This window comes from Pelophylax lessonae (assembly GCF_965119305.1).
Source record: "Pelophylax lessonae genome assembly, chromosome: 11".
Lineage (NCBI taxonomy): Eukaryota > Metazoa > Chordata > Amphibia > Anura > Ranidae > Pelophylax > Pelophylax lessonae.
In genome coordinates, this window is record NC_138778.1 from 67,157,964 (window position 1) to 67,179,073 (window position 21,110).

The window sequence follows — 21,110 nt, forward strand, 5'->3', positions numbered from 1 at the left end:
CGCAGAGCAGATGGAGGCACATAAACTGACCACGCTGTTGGGGGGTTAGCAGCCATGATATCCCATAGTCAATATACAGGGGGGGAGGGCAAACCCAGGCAGGATAAGCCAGGTATTTCAGGTGATAGAAGGGGCAAATTACACAGCACAATCACTGTGCTGTATAACATGCTTTAAGGGGACAGGATCTGTTTGTTAACCAAAAAAAAATACTTTTAAGTGGTTAAACTGACCTCATTTACACATCAAAGTTGATCTAAAAAAGGAAATGATACAATGTTTCTCCTCATCTCTCAGCCCTAAGCAATGTTGTGAGAAACGTTGCCAGCTGTTTGTTCTTTCTTTTTTCTTTGACAGCTGTCAGCAGAGAACCTGCAGCTCTATCCCCAGCACACCAAAGTAGGGGCCAAAACTTTCTTTAGCGATTACATCATAGTTACAATAGACCAGGGCTCGACAAAACCCAGGTGCCAGGTCGCAATGGCAACTGGAAATCAGTCAGGATCCTCCCATGTGGCCCACACACGGGTGCGCAGACTAGCATCGGGATAGCCGATAATTGAGGCCGCGGGATAAACGAGCCTGTGTGTGAACCGGCGCCCTCTGGTGGACGATGCTGCGATGAGCGCAGCTTGCTCTCACTGCCTACCTACCTCCGACATCATCTTTCCAGGTTGACAGCTGAGCTTGATCGGTCGCCCTTTCCTTAATGCCGCTGAGTGGACGGGGAGTGCGGTCTAACAGTACCCATAAGTGCCACCTGTCAATGCTTATCAGTGTCGCCTATCAGTGCCCATCAGTGCCACCTGTCAGTGCAGCTTATAAGTGCTGCCTAATCAGCGCAGCCTCAGTAGTGCCGCCTGCCAGTGCTCATCGGTGCCGCCTCTGTGCCCATTAGCGCAGCCTCATCAGTGTCGCCTGCCAGTGCCCACCTCATCAGTGCCCATCAGCGCAGTGCCATTTTTTTTTTTTCAATTTTCAGTCTTTTTTCACTTGGCGGCAGGCATGAGCAATTCTTATTGCCTGATGCTCCGGACATGCAGTTCTGGGCGCTGGGCAGTGGATTTAAAAAACTGGCTCCTAACTTTTTTAGTTGGTTCCTTGATTCTAAGCAAATTTGTAAAGTTCTGCAATAGACGTTCCGGAGCCACGCAGGACCTTTTCACTTGTTACATGCCTGATGAAGCTGTCCTGTGTGGCTCCAAAATGTCACTATTGTAACTATGATGGGATGGCAATATAAAGCTTTGGGCCTTCTCTGGAGATTCTTGGTGTCCTGGTGACATACTTTACACTTGTGATTCTGTCGCTGGCAACAATTTACTAATATCTGCCGATTTGGGCTGGATACACACTATACAATTTTCTTTAGATTTTTTTTTTTTCCTTTAGATTTACCAAAACCATATAATATGAGGTCAAACCTAAACACTTTCAATTTGTATACAATCAGGCAGGCCCTTGCATTACATAGTTGAAGGTAAATCTAAAGGAAATCTAATTTTGTACGGTTTTCGTATAGTGTGTACAGAACTTTCTACAGACGATTCAGACTTTTCGTACGGAAATTCTCGAAGGGACAAACTCCAAACTTTTTCTGATACGGGAAAAAAACGAATGATTTTCGTTTGTGTACCCTTCGTTCAATTTTTGTACAAGAAAAATCAGAAAAAGACTGCACATGATCAGAAACCATAAACAACAAAAAAAGCCTTTGTCGTATGAAAATATTCATGCAAATTTTCGTAAGAAAATTCTTTCATCGGTTCCGATTTGCTGTGAAACAGCGAGGAAAATCGGACAGTTGTTCGCCCGATTTTCTTAGTGTATACCCCACTTTACTCCCTCACTGGCTGATGAGCAAGGAGTTGCTTTATTACTAAGGGAAATGCTGCAGAATGTTACTCATCAGCAAGGGAGCAAGGTTTTGTTTCTCCATCCAGCAAGGAAGCAACACAGCGGAAGCATGTGAGTATTTCTTTGTACGGTACGACAGGATTTCCAGTGTAACCTCAATCTTTGTGTATTGTGCCTCATTGAGAGCAGAGATCTGATGCAGTTTCTGATTGTATTTATCACTTCTACTTTTCTTTCTGTCCAGAGATGGCTTCAGTTAACAAGAACGGGAGCAGCTCACGTTTGCAAAGCCGGAAGCCGCCTCATCTTTCCATCACCATCCCTCCTACTGAAGGCGCCGGAGACCATAAACAGACTCGGGTATGAGAGCAGTAACTAGGATCATGACTGTTTGTTATGTGAAAGTGTAGCCAATCAGCATAAAACAGACATGGAATACAGCATACTTTATCTACCACATTAGCTGATACTCTTATTTATTAAAGGTTTGATAATCCAAATAAAATATATCCTAAAGGAAAATTATAGTGAATTTAATCAGCTGATGCTAACTTATTTTAGTGTGTGTGTGTATTTTTTTATATATATATATATATATATATATATATACATACATACATACATACATACATACATACATACATACATACATACATACATACATACATACATGCTTTGTTTTACAGATTAACATATAATACACAATTAAAAGTTTCCAGAGCACTTGGGGCATTTTAAAGGGCAAGTACCAGCAATAGCTTTCTCCTTATAAAGTAGAATTCTCTGATAACGCAAACTAGTCTTGGAAAAGGTGTTAGTAGGGGAAAAAGAGCATTTCTAACCGTACAAACAGATGGCAACTGACCTTAAAGCGTAACTCCACTTTTGTTGAGAAAAACACATTCCCCTCTGGGTGATCTCTGTACATTACAAGGATTTTAACAAACTTTGTTGCAGATTCCTACCTTTTTGTTATTCTGTGCTGAGTGGGTCTAATGGGAGTGGTTTTATAATTTTCTGTCAGCTGTGGCAGTTGCAGGGCTCGAATGAGGAAATCTGCTGGGCCTGCATCCCTTTAGACGTGTTCCTATTGGGAGTATCTCAACAAAAATGAAAATTTTGTTGCAGGGGATGCCTGAAATCTGACTTGTATCTTAGGCAGACTTCTGGGGAAAATTGATGAGCCAATCAAACGAACAAGCAGGAAATTATGTTTCTGGGGTGTGGTCAGTATACATTCTGTGTACAGAACCGCTCCAGGTAGCCATATTGCATTGCATTTTCAGAAAATTACAACAGCTGCAGATTGAAAAGGAAAGGTCATTTTTGTTATTCAATTACAATGTGATTTGTGTCGCAATTGTATACGCTATATAGTTTTTTCTTTATTTGCTATTTCTTTCCCCATGAAAGTAGAGGTCCCCTTTAAAGGAGTTGTAAAGGCAGAAGGTTTTTTTTCTTAATGCATTCTTTCCATTAAGATAAAAAAAATCTTCTGGGTGTAGCATCCTCCCCAGTACCCTCTAATACCTGAGCCCCATTCCTAGTCAGCGATATCCACGAGTCCTTCCTGATTGGCTGAGGCACAGCAGCAGCGCTATTGGTTCCTGCTGCTGTCAAAGTCAGGGAGAGAGGGGGAAGGGCTGAACCGGCACTCTGTGTCTGAATGGACACACAGAGCTGCAGCTCGGCTTGGGTGCTCCCATAGCAAGCTGCTTGCTGTGGGGGCACTCGACCAGAGGGAGGGGCCTGGAGTAGCGAAGAGGGACCCAAGAGAAGGATCCGGGCTGCCGTGTGCACTGCACAGAGTAGGCTAATATAACATTTTTGTTAAAAAAACAAAACGAGAGACTTTACAAAAGCAAGGCGCACATGGAAGGTTGACACATTTAAACAAAAACAGATAAAAATTCCCAGCTATAATTACCAACCAGCCTGCAACAAACCAAATTGTCCTGTCTTAACAGTTAATGTTAAAACGGGTTTCGTTTGCACACATTTGCAAATACATGCATAAGCTGCAGAGGCTGGGACATGGCATCCCAGTACTATCTTCAGTCCGAACTCCAGCATTTTGCAGGAGCATGTACAGTGCCTTGAAATAATGTTCATACCCCTTAAAATGTTCATTTTGTTATGTTACAACCAAAAACGTAAATGTATTTTCTCTATCGCTCATTGACAGACGTAGTCTTCTTGATTCTCAAGAGCTGGGTTATGTTGTCTCCGCAGGAGTAGGACTAGGCAGAAAGACAAAACGTTCTGGCTCCACCTTAGGGGCAGTCCCTGAGGGTATATCCTCCCTCTCTCTGCTACAGGGAATCAGTTTTTTTCTGTCTAGTCAGGAGTAAGGACCTAAGTTCCTTGCTGGGATCTTTTGGTCCTGGCAAGACTTTTTTTCTTTAAGAAAAAGATTTTTTTAGGTAGTTTTCTCCAGTGTTTTTTTCCTGTGAGATCTTCAAGCAAAAATGCCGGACTGGGCGACACTTGTGGTCACCCCAGCCGGCCTACGAGCGCGCGCAGACCATGGCATTGCGCTTGGTCGGCCGCGACATATTCAAGTAAGTATGCGGGGCCGGGCGACGGGCTGGATGTTGAGATCCAGTGGTCACCCCGGTTTCTGCCTACGAGCGCGTGCAGACCAGAGCTCCGGGCTGGGTCGGCCGCGACGGAGTCCCAGTGAAGGGACTGACTTTGCGAGTTAAAAGTCTCGCTTGGACGCCAGGTACCAGAGAGTCGAGGCGTCCGGAGTGGTCCACAAACCCCCACTCCGGTGGAGAGGGTATTGTGAAGAGAGGGTGCCTGTCGGTTCGGTATGGTGAGTAAACGTTCCCTTTTTTCCTCGTTATGAGGCAGTATGTATTATGGGCCCCTCCATATATGGTCAGTATATATCTGATACTTACAAGTCCCCCTTGTAATACAGCATGTGTTTGTGGGAAGTGGACTTGGTTTAAGAGCTAACACTCTACCCAGCAGACTGTAACATTACAGCAGACATAGGAGGTATAATCCTACCTTATGTGTAGTGTATCTTCTGTAGATCCATATATCGCCTCTTAGCAGAGATGCAGGTGGATGTGCTGGGAAAACTATTTCGGCGGTCCGCCGCCATTTTGCCGTAGACCGAATGCATGTATGTCCTCAGGTCACGCCGGCCGCCATGTTTTTGGAGTCTTATGTCTCTTCTATGGGGGCGGCCATGTTTTGTGAGCCCAGCTACCTCGTGGAGAGCTGGGAACGCCGGAAGGCGTACACAGGGGGCGGAGCCACGCCTTCTACCCGGGAAAAAGCAAACAGCTCCTTCCAGTCTGTGTAAGACAGACGCTGACTGCAGTTGGTTGGAAACTGCTCTGCATCGGTTGGTGAGCCTTGGGGGTCCCTCTCTCTCTCTCTCTGTGGGATCGAGAAGCAGGTACTCTGAGGGGCGCTATTGCGCTAGGGGGAGACACACAAAAAAAAAAAAAAAAAGTTTTTTTGTTTTGCTGGCAAAGGTGTCCTGTATTAACATGGACCCTGCCACTCATGTATCTCCTCCGGATCCCCTCGAGGGGTCTGCGGGATCCTCCAGCACCCCATTGACAATTGAATCATTGTCAGCTATTATGGAAACTTTTGTGTCCCGGGTGGAAGTGGCTTGTCAGGGACAGGGCGCAAGAAAGCGACCCCCGCCTAACCCCTTATTATCTGAAACCTCGGACTCAGACTCTGAGCCTATTTCTGCAGTTGCAGGTACTTCATCTGGGATTGGTGTCTCGGGTCCTGTCTCTTCAGACAGTGAGGAGGATGTTTCGGCATCCGCCATAGCCCGAGAGGAAGCGTTGGTAAACGCACTCATTGTATCTGTTCAAGAGACCTTAAGGTTACAGGGTATTCCATCAGAAATAGCTGAAACTGAAATCCCTTTTGGGACTAAAAAACGCATCAAAGTGGCGAAGGTTTTTCCATTGCCCAAATGTTTTGGCAATCCAATCGAAGAAGAATGGCGTCTGCCAAAACGCACTTTTACTATTTCTAAACGCATTGACAGGCGTTATCCGTTTGAGGAAACCCTTATTAAGAAATGGACAGAACCACCTGTGGTGGATTCACCAATTGCTAGATTGAATAAAGCCACGGTTATTCCTTTAGAAGACGCTCCGTCTTTTAAAGATCCAGTGGATCGCAAGATAGAAGCTATGTCTCGCACCATGTTTTCCTTGATTGGATCAGCTTTCAGACCTATAATAGCTATTGGTCTGGTTTCGCAGGCTGTAACTGAATGGACCAAGTGGTTACGCCGGGACTTAGAAGAGGTCCCTCAGGCGGTATCAGATTTGTTGGAACAAATGATACAGGGGTTACAGTTTGTGTGTGATGCGGCGTTAGACGCCACTCCATTATTGGCGCGAGCATCAGTCTCAGCAGTGGTTCTCAGGCGTACACTGTGGCTAAAAGGTTGGTTAGCCGACCAAGGTTCCAAAAAAGCATTGGCTAATATCCCCTTTTCAGGAGAGCGTCTATTTGGAGCCAACTTAGATGAGATCATTAAAGATCTCACGGGTGGAAAGAGCACCTTTTTACCGCAAAATTTTAAAGGTAGAGGAACTCGTCAAAGACGAGGGCCTTCTTTTTCTGCTCACAAGAGGTTTTTTCGTCCCGCGGGTGAAAAAACTAAGTCCTCCAAAGCTCCTGCAGGAGGCGTCAGGGGTCGTTGGTCGGGCAAGCAAAAGCCCGCCCCCTCCAGACCTGAAGATAAACCATCCAAAGCCTGAAGGTGCGCCCCCCACCCATAACTGGGGTGGGGGGACGTCTTCGCCGGTTCCCGGATCCATGGCTTTCCAGAATCCCGGACAAATGGGTTTGCGAAGTCATAAGGTCAGGGTACAAGATCGAGTTTCGATCTCTCCCACCGGCGCGATTCTTCCCTTCCAATATCCGACTATCCGCAGATCGTTTAGAAGATCTGCGGAGAGCAGTCACAGATTTACTACAACAAGGAGTGGTAGTCCACGTTCCTTGGACAGAACAGTTTCAAGGGTTTTATTCAAACCTGTTTACAATACCCAGGAAAGAGGGCAAAGTGCGTCCAATTCTGGACTTAAGAGCACTCAATTCTTTCGTCAACATAAGAAGATTCAGAATGGAGTCCATTCGCACGGTAGCAGCCTTCCTGCATCCAGGGGATGTCCTAGCGTCCATAGACATCAAGGACGCATATCTTCACATTCCCATTTTCGCAGGACATCAGCGGTTTCTACGCTTTTCCGTAGAGGAGAACCACTATCAGTTTGTGGCGTTACCTTTCGGTCTCGCCACGGCTCCGCGGGTCTTCACAAAGGTGTTGGCCCCAATGTTGGCACTTCTGCGCCAAAGAGGTATATCGATCCTTGGTTACCTAGACGATCTTCTGCTTCATGCAGAGTCTCCTCAGACCTTGCTACAAAACATAGAAATTACTATGATTTCTTTACAGGAATTCGGGTGGCTGGTGAACCAGCAAAAGTCATTTCTGGTTCCCACCCAGAGGCTCGAATATCTGGGTCTAATTCTAGACACAGTCAGGACAAGAGTTTTTCTTCCGGTAGGGAAACTCCGAAAGATTCAATCAGCAGTCCAGTTGTTACTGTCCAACAGCTGGTCTTCCCTTCGGACTTGCATGAGGGTTCTGGGGTTGATGGTGGCTTCGTTCGAAGCAGTCCCATTTGCCCAGTCCCATACCCGAATTCTTCAGCAAGAGATTCTTCTCAGATGGAATCGGAATCCGGAATCCCTGGACAATCAGATCCGATTGAGCAAACAGACCAGAGAGTCTCTGGTCTGGTGGCTTCGGTCTCCGATGCTCAGCCAGGGAAAGTCATTTCTGCCAATATATTGGACGATAGTGACCACGGATGCCAGTCTATCCGGATGGGGAGGAATTCTTGGTCAGTTATCTGTCCAGGGACTTTGGTCCCCGGAAGAATCCAGGTTACCGATAAATGTATTGGAACTGAGAGCGATCAGACTTTGTCTGATTCACTGGACCGAGCAGCTCCAGGGCAGCCCGGTTCGGATCCAGTCGGACAATGCCACGGCCGTGGCTTATGTCAATCACCAGGGGGGCACCAAGAGTGTCCGAGCGGCCAAAGAAGTGGCTTGCATTCTTCGCTGGGCGGAACGATTTGTTCCAGCAATCTCTGCGGTGTTCATTCCGGGGGTGGAGAATTGGCAGGCAGATTATCTCAGCCGTCAGACCCTGGATCGGGGGGAATGGTCCCTCCATCCAGACGTTTTCCACCAGTTGTGCCTACGGTGGGGCACCCCGGATGTGGATCTGTTGGCATCACGATTCAACAGGAAAGTTCAGAGATTCGTGGCTCGCTCCCGCGATCCTCTAGCAGAAACCGCAGACGCACTGATCGCCCCGTGGGCGCAATACCAGCTAATATATGCCTTCCCTCTTCTCGCGTTACTGCCAAGACTTCTTCGCAGGATAGAGGAGGAAGGAATCCCAGTAATCCTGGTAGCTCCGGACTGGCCTCGTCGAGCTTGGTACGCCGACATGGTCAGACTGGTGGCGGACGTCCCGTGGAGACTTCCTCTCAGGGAGGATCTACTGTCTCAGGGACCGATCTTCCATCCTGCTTTACGATCGCTGGCTTTAACGGCCTGGCTATTGAGACCCAGGTGCTGAAGGACAAAGGTTTGTCGGCTTCAGTTATTCCTACTCTAGTTGAAGCAAGGAAAGCGACTTCCAGAAAGATTTATCATCGCACATGGAAGTCCTACATTGCATGGTGTGAACCTTTGGGGTTCCGTCCTCGGTCTTATTCGATTAGTCGAATATTGGCTTTTCTGCAACAAGGGGTTGAGCAGAAACTGGCCTTGAGTACTATCAAGGGTCAGGTCTCAGCATTAGCCATCTTCTTTCAGAAGCCTTTGGCTACTCATTCCTTGGTGCGGAACTTCATCCAGGGGGTGCGACATCTGGCTCCGCCAGTGCACGCGCCGTTACCCCCCTGGGATCTTAATTTAGTGTTGTCGGTTCTTCAGAAACCTCCCTTTGAAGATATTAGGGAGATTCCTCTACCCACGTTGTCCCAGAAGGTGGCCTTCTTGGTGGCTATTACTTCTGCACGCAGGGTGTCAGAACTGGCCGCATTATCTTGTCGTTCACCATATCTGGTGGTTCATAGAGATAAGGTGGTTCTTCGTCCGAATCCATCCTTCCTACCAAAAGTGGTTTCAGAATTTCATCTGAATGAAGAAATTGTATTACCTTCCCTGTGTCCTAAGCCCAGTCATCCTCGGGAGTTGGCTTTACACTCCTTGGATGTGGTCCGGGCGATCAGGGTATACTTGAAAACGACAGACTCGTTTCGCAAGACGGATTCACTTTTTGTGATCCCAGATGGACCCAAAAGGGGGTTGCCTGCATCTGCCGCGACCATTTCCAGATGGATCAGACAGACGGTAGTACAGGCTTATTCTATTAAGGGTCGGGAGCCCCCGTTCCCTGTTAAGGCGCACTCCACTCGGGCACTTAGTGCGTCATGGGCCTTTCGCCATCAGGCGTCAGTGGTCCAGGTGTGCAAGGCGGCTACCTGGTCGTCGGTGCATACCTTTACTAAACATTATAAAGTTGATGTAATGGCATCGTCTGATGCCTCGTTTGGCCGCAAGGTTTTGCAGGCCGCAATTTGAGGAGACCAGTGGTCTACCTCGAGGGTTTTTTCCGTTGGAAAATTTTTCTTTAGTCTCATTCTTTGTTTATAATGAGCCTTTAAAACTTCTAGTTTGGCACCAGTTGGGCCTTCTAGATTGGATTTGATTTTGTCAATCCCACCCCTCATTTGTGGCACTGCTTCTGGATGTCCCAGCTCTTGAGAATCAAGAAGACTACGTCTGTCAATGAGCGATAGAGAAAAATGGATTTTTGTAAGATCTTACCGTAAAATCCTTTTCTCTTAAGCTCATTGACAGACGTAGTACCCGCCCCTCTATCATTGAGTTGGGTTGGGTTAAATTCTCTGTACTGCTTTAAAACAGAACTGATTCCCTGTAGCAGAGAGAGGGAGGATATACCCTCAGGGACTGCCCCTAAGGTGGAGCCAGAACGTTTTGTCTTTCTGCCTAGTCCTACTCCTGCGGAGACAACATAACCCAGCTCTTGAGAATCAAGAAGACTACGTCTGTCAATGAGCTTAAGAGAAAAGGATTTTACGGTAAGATCTTACAAAAATCCATTTTTATTGGGATTTTATGTGATTGACCAACACAAAGTGGCACATAATTGTGAAGTGGAAGGAAAGGTGGAAGGATAAATGGTTTTCAAAATGTTTTACAAATATCTGAAAAGTGTGGCGTGCATTTGTATTCAGCCCCTTTTACTTTGATCCCCTGAACTAAAATCTAGTGGAACCAGTTGCCTTTAGAAGTCACCTAATTAAAAAATAGAGTCCACCTGTGTGTAATTTAATCTCAGTATAAATACAGCTGTTCTGTGAAGCCCTCAGTGGTTTGTTAGAGAACTTTAGTGAACAAACCGCATCATCAAGACCAAGGAACATATGAGACAGGTCAGGAATAAAGTTGTGGAGAAGTTTAAAGCAGGGTAAGGTTATAAAAAAAAAAAAAAAAAAAATATCCCAAGCTTTGAACATCTCACAGAGCGCTGTTCAATCCATCATCCGAAAATGGAAAGAGTATGGCCCAACTACAAACCTACCAAGACATGGCTGTCCACCTAAATAGACAGGCCAGGCAAGAAGAGAATTAATCAGAGAAGCAGCCAAGAGGCCCATGGTAGCTCTGGAGGAGCAGCAGAGTTCCACAGCTTAGGTGGGAGAATCTGTCCACGGGAGAACTATTAGTCGTGCGCTCCACAAATCTGACCTTAATGGAAGAGTGGCAAGAAGAAAGCCGTTGTTAAAAGAAAGCCATAAGAAGTCCAGTTTGCAGTTTGCAAAAAGCCATGTGAAGGACACCGCAAACATGTCGAAAAAAGTGCTCTGGTCAGATGAGACCAAAATGGAACCTTTTGGCCTAAAATCAAAACGCTATGTGTGGCTGAAAACTAACATTGCACATCACCCTGAACATACCATCCCCACTGTGAAACATGGTGGTGGCGGCATTATGTTGTAGGGATGCTTTTCTTTAGCAGGGACAGGGAAGCTGGTCATCGTTGATGGGGAAGATGGATGGAGCCAAATACAGGGCAATCTTAGAAGAAAACCTGTTAAGAGTCTGCAAAAAGGTTTGAGGCTGGGACAGAGGTTTACCTTCCAGCAGGACATCGACTCTAAAAAATACCGCAAGAGCTACAATGGAATGACTTAGATCAAAGCATATTCATGTGTTAGGATAGCCCAGATCAGACCTAAATCCAATAGAGAATCTATAGCAAGACCTGAACATTACTTTTCAGATGTTCTCCATCCAATCTGACAGAGTTTAAGCTATTTTGAAAAGAGTGGGCATAAATTTCACTCTCTAGATGTACAAAGCAGGTAGAGACATACCCAAAAAGACTTGCAGCTGTAATTGCAGCGAAAGGTGGTTCTACAAAGTATTGACTCAGGGGGCCAGATACAAATGCTTGTCCGCACTTCTCAGATATTTTATTTATTTTTTTTAAAAAAATTGAAAACTTTTAATCATTTTCTGTTCACTTCACAATTATGTGCCACTTTGTGTTGTCTATCACATAAAATGCAAATAAATGTATGCTTTTGGTTGTAACATGACAAAATGTGGAACATTTCAAGGGTTAATGAAAACTTTTTCAAGGCGCTGTATATAGTAATGGATAGATTGAGGTCAGGCATGTCTAACTACCCTGTGTAAGCAAGATCTTGCTTACTTTCATATTTTCAGGCTGATCCGGTCCGATCACCTGATCTCCTGTTTCAACCAGCGCTGGCTGCAGGGGAAGGAGAGAGCACTTAACAGCTGGTTATGCCTAAGTGGTGGCATCACCCATAGATTTACTATGGCCCATCTGTTGTCAGCGCTCCCTACTCTCCCCCCTCCTCGCGGTAACATCGCGCAAACAGAATCGCGGGACGCATGACTCCCAAAAAAGGTACAAGAGCTTCTTCTGTGCGTCATGCGTCCCGCGATTCTGTTTACGCGATTTTACCACGATTCGGTAGGCGAAAATCGTGGCAACATCGCACAGCATTTGGGGTGCCATTGCAAATCACGGGCATCGCACAGGCATCCCCCGATTTGCGGATGATTTCCGGATCGCGGGCAGAATCGCAGTGATGCTGCCCGTGATCCGCTGTGCCCACATGTGAACGTAGCCTTAATGTCTAAACCGCTGGCAAATAAAGTGAGTACACCCCTAAGTGAAAATGTCCAATATAATTATTATTTTTTTTTTTTTAATAGTATAGAACCACAATCCATAGCCTTTAGTTTAGACCAAGTGCATGCTCTTAACCATTGCAGAGTTGTGTTTCAGGTAAAGTTGTTCATGAAATTATTTTACTTGAATGGACTTACTCTTCAGGAATACTAAATGTGTGTGTAAACGCGAACAATGAACCTCTCATTTTCTCCCCTTTGGTCTGCTAAATGTACCAAGGCTTTGTTATTTCGGTTTTATCATTACTGTACTTTGCCAGAAATCTTGTTGCTGATAACTTCCTGTAATTCTCTGTGCACATGGGTTATGGAGTTGGGGAGGGGTCTGTGTTCTTTGCAATCCATCAGAAATGAAGAAGGCAGGGCTGACACCACAAGCTATTGAAGTCAGAGCCAAACATACACTGTGTTGTGATGTCAGTCATTGTCATGTCGCCACATTTCTGGTATTTCTGGTACATCAAGTTATTTTCTGAACTTGTGTTTTAAAATGATAAAACATGTGGAAAAAAAGCAAGAAATGTTTTTAAAAAAAGTGTGTGTGTGTGTGTAAATGTATATATTCTTTTATATATATATTTTTTTTTTTTTCCCCTCCGCAGCCTTTGACCAAACCAGTGTACCATAAAAGTGTAAGTCTTCAGGAACCTCCGCGGACAGAAGATGGAACCCCAATTGAAAGGCCTGGCTTCAGAAGACAAACTTCACTTTCCCAGAGCATAAGAAAGTGAGGAGGAAATCATATTTCTATTGTGCTAAAATAATTTATATCCATCTAGAAGTGCTAAAGGAATTTTTTTTGCATTTCTTAGATGTATATGTGAGTTTGATTAACTTAAAGGGGATCGTCCACCTCCCTAAGTAAAATCTTTCCCAATTCTACCTTCTCATCATATCAGAAAACACTTTGCATCTATTGAAAAAATGAAAGGCATTATCTTAATGATGCAATACCTTTAAAAATTGTGGCCATTTACATCGCCCACAGAGGCCGATTGTGTATCACATGCATACCTGCATTGTCAAGCTAGCCCAATGTAACTGTGTGAAATGTATCATCCCTGGTGTTTAGCTTTTTTGCTGCACAAACATGTTTACCAGCCGAGTAAATACCATGTTGTCCTCTTCTAATCTTTCTGTTGCATGCCCAAGCCCTCCCCGCCATCTTTCTTTTTTGCATCATCAGGAGCTGGCGGTCTTTCCTGGTACTTGCAGCCCCCCACCACCACCACCAGCATTGAATAACACAACTTCAGATCTTGTGTATGCGCAGAAAAAACTCTGGTGCTGTGATGTACATGGAGCGAGATCTTGCATTAATTCTGTGCTAAATGAAACTTCCTCTTTGGAAGGATGACCTGGGTATCCCAGGAAGCTGCAGGAGTGGGCTGTTAACCACTTAAGGACCAGGCCTATTTCTTACAAGTTAAAATCAGTGTTTCTCTTTCGTTCATTGACAAACACCGCTCCTGTCATTCTTGACCATTAGGTTATGCTGCCCCCTACAGGAGTAGAACACTAGGCAGAAAATACTTCTGGCTACACCCATGGGCAGTCCCAGGGGGTATTCTCCCTCTTCCTGCTATAGTTACTCAGTTTTTCTGCCTAGTCAGGAGTAGGGACCTAGTTCCTTGCTGGGATCTTTTGGTCCTGGCAAACTTTTTAGGTAGAACATTTTTTCCTCCTGGATTTTTCCTGTGAGATCTACAATCAACTGCCGGACTTGGCGGCGGGCTGGATAATCTAGATCCAATGGTCACCCCAGTCTGGCCAGCGAGCATGTGCAGGCCATATTCTAGCCGCCCTCCTATAAAACCTGCCGAGAATAGCTTGTATAAGATCTGGAACATTTATTGAACAGGAATACAGGCTTTTTATACACTTGAGAAATATGTCAGTGATCGCCTAAATATTTACTCAAAACATTACACAATGGCTAGATAAAGAGGTACAGCTGACACAAGGCTAATCCCATCCTAAGGGATCCTCCAAGAGTTAACCAAATTAGCCACCAGACAGAAACAATAGGTGAATGGGAATCCACATCTAAGCAATACTTTGATTATTTAGGAGTCACAGACTTCATGGCAACGGTCTACTACAGGCCATAGGCCTCAGTGTAAAGTGGGACTAAATCCCCACATATTTCTTGAGGTATATTGTTGACAAATATTACTGTCCCATTTGAAGTAATCCAAACCATATTCTCAGTGTCCATCAAGCAGCCGTCCTTCATTTTCTTAATCGCCCTGTGCCACAAATAGACACAGGGTGCCTCACACATAAGCGGGGCCCAGGGAGCTGAGAGAGGGATTTCTCAAGCTCTCCAAGGCAAGCTAGGTTCCATGCCCCCCCCCCCCCCCCCCTGCCAAGTTCTTCATCCTAACCCCCCCCCCCCCCCGCCTCGACATACATAGTTAATCAGGTTGAAAAAAGACACAAGTCCATCTGGCTCAACCAATAAAAAACAGTAAAGAAAACCCAACCAAGCAATCCCATATACACAATCCTTTACCCGCAGTTGATCCAGAGGAAGGCGAAATAACCCCTGCAAAGCTTGATCCCATTTGCTACAGCAGGGGAAAAAAAAATTCCTTCCCGATCCCCCAGGGGCAATCGGATATTCCCCGTATCAACTTTACCTATAAATATTAGTACCCAGTTATAATATGTACACCTAGGCCTTTTTTTAAGCAATCTAGTGGACTTGCCAGAACAACCTCTGAAAGGAAGTCTATTCCGCATTTTCACAGCTCCTACGGTGAAGAAACCTTTCCATATTTGGAGACAAAATCTGTTTATCTCCATGGCGTAAAGAGTGCCCCTTTGTCCTCTGTGTTGGCCTTAAAGTGAATAACTCAACACCAAGTTCACTATATTATTATTAATGATTTCTATAGCGCCAGCAATTTACGCAGCGCTTTACAATATTGGAGGGAGACAGTACATATACAATAAAATACAAGAGGACTTAGAGGGCCCTGCTCAGAAGAGCTTACAATCTAATGGGGTGGGGCAGGTGTTACAAGAGGTAAGAATAGGGAATGAGCTGATGGCAGATTAGTTGGCGGTGTGATAGGCTTCCCTGAAGAGATGAGTTTTCAGGGATCACCTGAAAGCAGCTAGAGTAGGAGATGGCCGTACAGGTTGAGGTAGAGCGTTCCAGAGGATGGGAGAGGCCCTGGAGAAATCCTGGAGACGAGCGTGAGAGGAGGAGACAAGGGAGCTTGAGAGTAGGAGGTCTTGAGAGGAGCGGAGAGGACGATTTGGGTGATATTTGGAGACAAGATTGGTGATGTAGCTCGGGGCAGAGTTGTGAATGGCTTTGTATGTTGTGGTTAGTATTTTGAATTTAATTCGCTGGGCAATCGGGAGCCAGTGTAGGGATTGGCAGAGAGGGGAGGCAGACGCTCAGCGGTTGGTAAGGTGGATAAGCCTGGCAGCAGCGTTCATGATAGACTGAAGAGGGGAAGTGGTAGGGCTATGAGAAGGGAGTTGCAATAGTCGAGGTGAGAAATAACTAGGGAGTGAATGAGTAGCTTGGTGGTTTCAGTTGTTAAAAAGGGGCGAATTTTAGAGATTTTGCGGAGGTGAAGTCTACAAGCTTTTGACAATGATTGGATTTGGGGCTGAAAGGACAGGTCAGAGTCCAGGATTACACCTAGTACCCTGGCATGAGGGGAGGGATTGATGGTTACATAACTAACTTTGATAGAAAAGTCATGGAGGGGGGCACAGGCGGGGGGGGGGGGAATATTACCAGCTCAGTTTTAGAGAGATTTAGTTTGAGGAAGTGGTGCAACATCCATGTTGATATGTCAGTAAGTTAGCAATGCGAGAGGAGACTGAAGGAGTGAGGTGAGGAGTAGACAGATAGATTTGAGTGTCATCGGCGTATAGATGGTATTGGAAGCCGTGGGCGGTTATCAAGTGACCAAGGGAGGCGGTGTAGATAGAGAAGAGGAGGGGTCCAAGAACAGAGCCTTGGGGAACCCCCACCGAAAGGGGCAATGGGGAGGAGGAGGTAGAGTTGTGGGCAACACTGAAGGAGCGCTGTGATAGGTAGGAGGAGAACCAAAATAGAGCAGAATCTTGGAGGCCAAGGGAACAGAGTTTATTAAGAAGGAGCGGGTGGTCAACAGTATCAAAGGCCGCAGAAAGGTCGAGTAATAGAAGTATGGAGTAGTGGCCATTGGTTTTAGCAGTTAGTAGATCGTTTGTGAGTTTTAGTAAGGCAGTTTCTGTAGAGTGCTGCGAGCGAAAACCAGACTGTAAGGGATCAAGAAGGTTATTTTCACTGAGGTAAGAGCTGAGACGGTTGTAGACTAAGCGTTCTAGAAGTTTAGAAGTGAAATGGGTCTTAAGTTGTTCAGGTTAGTGGGGCCTAGTGAGGGCTTTTTAAGTACTATAGAAGTTAAACTAACAGGTCTATAGTTACTTGGCAAAGACTTTGATCCCTTTTTAAATATAGGCTCCACATTGGCCCTACGCCATCCAGTGGTACTATTCCAGTCCTTAACGAGTACCTAAAAATGAGAGACAAAGGCTTTGAAATTACAGCTGGGGATGTATTTTTTGGGGTGGTCTGGCCACTTTCCTGGGGTTGGGGCAGGGTTCTAACTGACAATGGGGGTGGGGGAAAGGCTAAAGAAGAAGTTCCCCTTGGAGTGGGACTTTGTAGGCACGTATGATAATAACTTCAAAAATAGTTTATTCAAAATATTTAAATTTATTGAAAAATAACATATACAGAAAAGATTAAAAACGTATGGCAAGCTGATTACAGATCATGTGGTCATGTGGCAAAGAAATACCGCTGTGTTTGAAGGAGAGTGCCCGACGCGTTTCAGAGTTCCTTCTTCAGGGGAAAAATTTTAAATAGCGGTCTGTAAGTGATTAATCACAAAGTAATCAATCATTCAGTATGTATCAAACAAAGGATACACATTTGCAAAATGTAGAAAGAATAAATAGAATACATAACATCAACCATCACTAGAAACATTTACATTGTGTGTTGGAACAACTTAGAACAAAAAATTGTAATAATATAACACTTACAGAGTCTGCCGTATAACACTTTGAAGTGTATGCCTGCCAGAGATAAAAGCAAGTAGCTGGATTGCTCTCAGTGCTGTCTAGAATGCCTTAGTAAAGTAAACGATTGGTATGAGGGCGGAATCATATCATGTATGCACGTTCCAAAAATGTATGCCCGTCAGCAAAAAGCTGAATGGGGACAGCTGGAACCCAAAAGGATGGGAGATCTGCCAGGTGGGGAGAGAGGAATAATTTTTTCTTTTTTTTTTTTTTTTTCTCATACATTCGTTTTTGTTTATTGGTATTGCGGATAGTTAATGTATCTATTCCATCCTGGTACCAATATATATGGGAAATCTTTTGTTCCCACAATTGCCTAGACGATCCAATCTAGTCTTTAACCAACCTATCTACTCATTATTGCTATGACGAGCAACCTAATGTTTTATAGTAATTTCAGTGAGCGCATGCAGCACTTTCTGAGCAGCCTTGATATACACCAATGCAGCATAACCATCATATTATTGCCACTGCAGCAATCATAGTCACAATTGTTGTGGTAATTATTCCTCTCTCCCCACCTGGCAGATCTCCCATCCTTTTGGGTTCCAGCTGTCCCCATTCAGCTTTTTGCTGACGGGCATACATTTTTGGAACGTGCATACATGATATGATTCCGCCCTCATACCAATCGTTTCCTTTACTAAGGCATTCTAGACAGCACTGAGAGCAATCCAGCTACTTGCTTTTATCTCTGGCAGGCATACACTTCAAAGTGTTATACGGCAGACTCTGTAAGTGTTATATTATTACAATTTTTTGTTCTAAGTTGTTCCAACACACAATGTAAATGTTTCTAGTGATGGTTGATGTTATGTATTCTATTTATTCTTTCTACATTTTGCAAATGTGTATCCTTTGTTTGATACATACTGAATGATTGATTACTTTGTGATTAATCACTTACAGACCGCTATTTTTAAAGTTTTTTCCCTGAAGAAGGAACTCTGAAACGCGTCGGGCACTCTCCTTCAAACACAGCGGTATTTCTTTGCCACATGACCACATGATCTGTAATCAGCTTGCCATATGTTTTTAATCTTTTCTGTATATGTTATTTTTCAATAAATTTAATATTTTGAATAAACTATATTTGAAGTTATTATCATACGTGCCTACAAAGTCCCACCCCAAGGGGAACTTCTTCTTTAGCCTTTCCATTACGGGATGTGGCACACTCGGGTTTGATCCCACATGAGCACAATATACATGGGGGTGGGGGAAGTGCATCACCGGCGACCAGACGATCGATTGAGGGGGTTGTATCTGGTGGGGGCTCCTGCCAGACTACTGTCCTGCCTGGATCTGTCCTGAGGCCTGGTCTCCCGATTTCTGGGTCCCTGTAGGCCTTGTGGAGCCGCCATTTTGTTGTAGCCTTGTGTATTCCTATACACATCGGCTATTTTCTTGTGGTTTGCAATGCACATAGCGGCGGCCATGACAGTGGAGCCCCGTAGACGGTGATTTCGGCAGTGGGAGCCCCTCCTTATCCCCTGGTGCTGACTCCTGGATCATTTAGCTTCCTGATCGCCACACGTGTAGTGCAGATTCTCTTGGTGATTGCAGGTGCTGGTGTCGGCGGGTGGGGAGTCAAGTGGGGTCCTCTTCCCCTCTGCTGAGGATCGCTCTGTGCCTTGTGCTTGGTGACCTGGTGGTGCTGCCAGCGCAGTGGGAGTTGTCTCTTAGTGTGTTACACTTTTTTTGTGGGTTCCCCCTGGTGGTTAATGGAGTCTTTGGATCACGTTTTCCCACCTTATTACCTCTCTGAGACTGCGGGGCCCTCTGGGTCCCAACCATCCATCCATGCACTGACAGCGGTCCTGGAGTCCCTTGTGTCCCGGATGGAGGCAGCTTGCGGGCAATAGGCTAGCAAAAAGCTGCTCCGCCTCATCGGTCTCATCAGATCCTGAATCTGATTCGGCCTCCACGGACGTGAAAAACCCTTCTAGGTCTGCGACCACGTGCCTGGAATCCTCTGATAGTGAGGATGATTCCTCCACATCTGCGACTGCGCACGAAAAGGCGCTGGTAGATGCACTAATTGTATCTGTGCGTGAGACCCTAAAGATGGAGGACTCAGCTGAAGTTGCGACGGAGGTGCAGGTAGCCTTTGGCACTCACAACCCATCCAGAGCAGCAAAGGTGTTTCCTTTCCCCGCCTATTTTGACAGAATTGTCGCAAAAGAGTGGGGACAACCAAAGCATCCCTGTGGGGTTCCTAAGCGCTTTACTAGGCGTTACCCCTATTAGTCCCTCCTTAAGAAGTGGACTGTGCCACCATGTGACTGTGCAGATCAGACTTTGAAAAAATACATTAACTGATCTTCCATTTCAAGGAGCTACCCAGGATGACATCATTAAAGGTCTCACAGGAGCTAAGAGTACCTTTCTTCCGCAGGCTACTAAGTGCAAGGAACCTCGTCGTAGATGTGGACCTTCCTTCTTGGCTTATAAGAAGTTTTTTCGTCCCTCAGGGTCGACTGACAAGGGCTCAAAGCCTTTTACGGCCTCCTCTAGCGGATCCAAACGAACCTGGTCTGGCAAGCCAAGAGCAGGCTTCTCCACACCCGTGGACAAGGCTTCTTCTGCATGAAGGTGCGCTCTCACCCGTATCGTGGGTGGGGGGACATCTTCGCTAGTTTCCGGACCCGTGGACGTCCCTGGTGCAATACAAGTGGGTCCACAAAGTCATTTGGTCTGGCTACAAGATCACATTTTGCTCTTGTCCCCCGGCAAGGTTTTTTCCTTCCAACCTGCGCCTGTCCCCAGAGCGGTTACAGGGTCTGTATGGGGCAGTACAAGACCTGTTCCTTCAAGGGGTGATTGTCCCTGTTCCGACTTCGGAACTCTTTCAGGGTTTCTACTCAAACCTGTTCAGTCCCCAGGAAGGAAGGCAAAGTGCATCCAATTCTGGACCTCAAGGCGCCAAACTGCTTCTTGCGGGTACAGAAGTTCAGAATGGAGTCCATTCGAAAGGTGGTGGCATCCCTGCATCGGGGGGGGGGGGATTTCCTCACCTCTGTAGATATCAAGGATGCCTATCTTCACATTCCAATATGTGCCAGTCATCAGCGTTTTCTCAGCTTTGCTGTTGGAGAGGAGCAATATCAGTTTGTGGCATTACCCTTTGGTCCCGCCTCCACTCTTCGGGTTTTCCCAAGTGTTGGCTCTAGTGCTAGCCTTGCTACGCCAACGGGGGATAGCAGTACTGGGAAACTTGGACGATCTCCTTCTGCGAACAGTCTCCCTCTCTGCTCTGGTGGAAAAACTGGAGAGTTCCTCTGCAGGAGTTCAGCTGTATTCTGAATTTTCAGAAGTCTGTCCTGGTTCCGTCCATGAAGCTAAACTAATTGGACCTGACTCTGGACTCGGCTGTAGCCAGAGTGCTCCTTCCTCTGGTCAAACTCCAGAAATTGCAGGCTGCAATTTGCCTCCTGCTGTCCATCAAATGGCTATCTCTCCGGACTTGCATGCGAGCGCTGGGCCTGATGGTATCTACCTTCGAGGCGGTTCTGTTTTCACAGTTCCATAAGAAGTTTCCTGCAAAGGGAGATTCTGACCAAATGGGACAAGTTTCCACAGTCTCTCAATAATCAGATCCGGCTGAATCAGGGAACAAAGGAGTCCCTGATATGGTGGCTTGGTTCTCCTGCGCATCGGCTGGGAGAATCCTTTCTCCCCTTGTATTGGATAGTGGTCACCACGGATGCCAGTCTGTCCGGCTGGGGAGGCATCCTCGGCAAACATTCTGCTCAGGATCTGGACACTGGAAGAGTCCAGACTACCGATCAATGTCTTGGAGCTCCGAGCAATCAGAC

At 45.8% G+C, this 21,110-nt stretch overlaps 1 protein-coding gene across 1 annotated transcript in view; it reads left to right on the plus strand.

Annotated features, from left to right (window-relative positions):
- Positions 1-21,110, plus strand: part of RHBDF2 (rhomboid 5 homolog 2) — a 217,671-nt gene that overhangs the window by 125,233 nt on the left and 71,328 nt on the right. Inside the window, exons 3-4 of the mRNA XM_082271201.1 lie at positions 2,102-2,217; positions 12,795-12,919. Of these exons, the coding sequence (XP_082127327.1) occupies positions 2,104-2,217; positions 12,795-12,919 (239 nt within the window). The 5' untranslated portion in view covers positions 2,102-2,103. The remainder of the gene's footprint in view (positions 1-2,101; positions 2,218-12,794; positions 12,920-21,110) is intronic.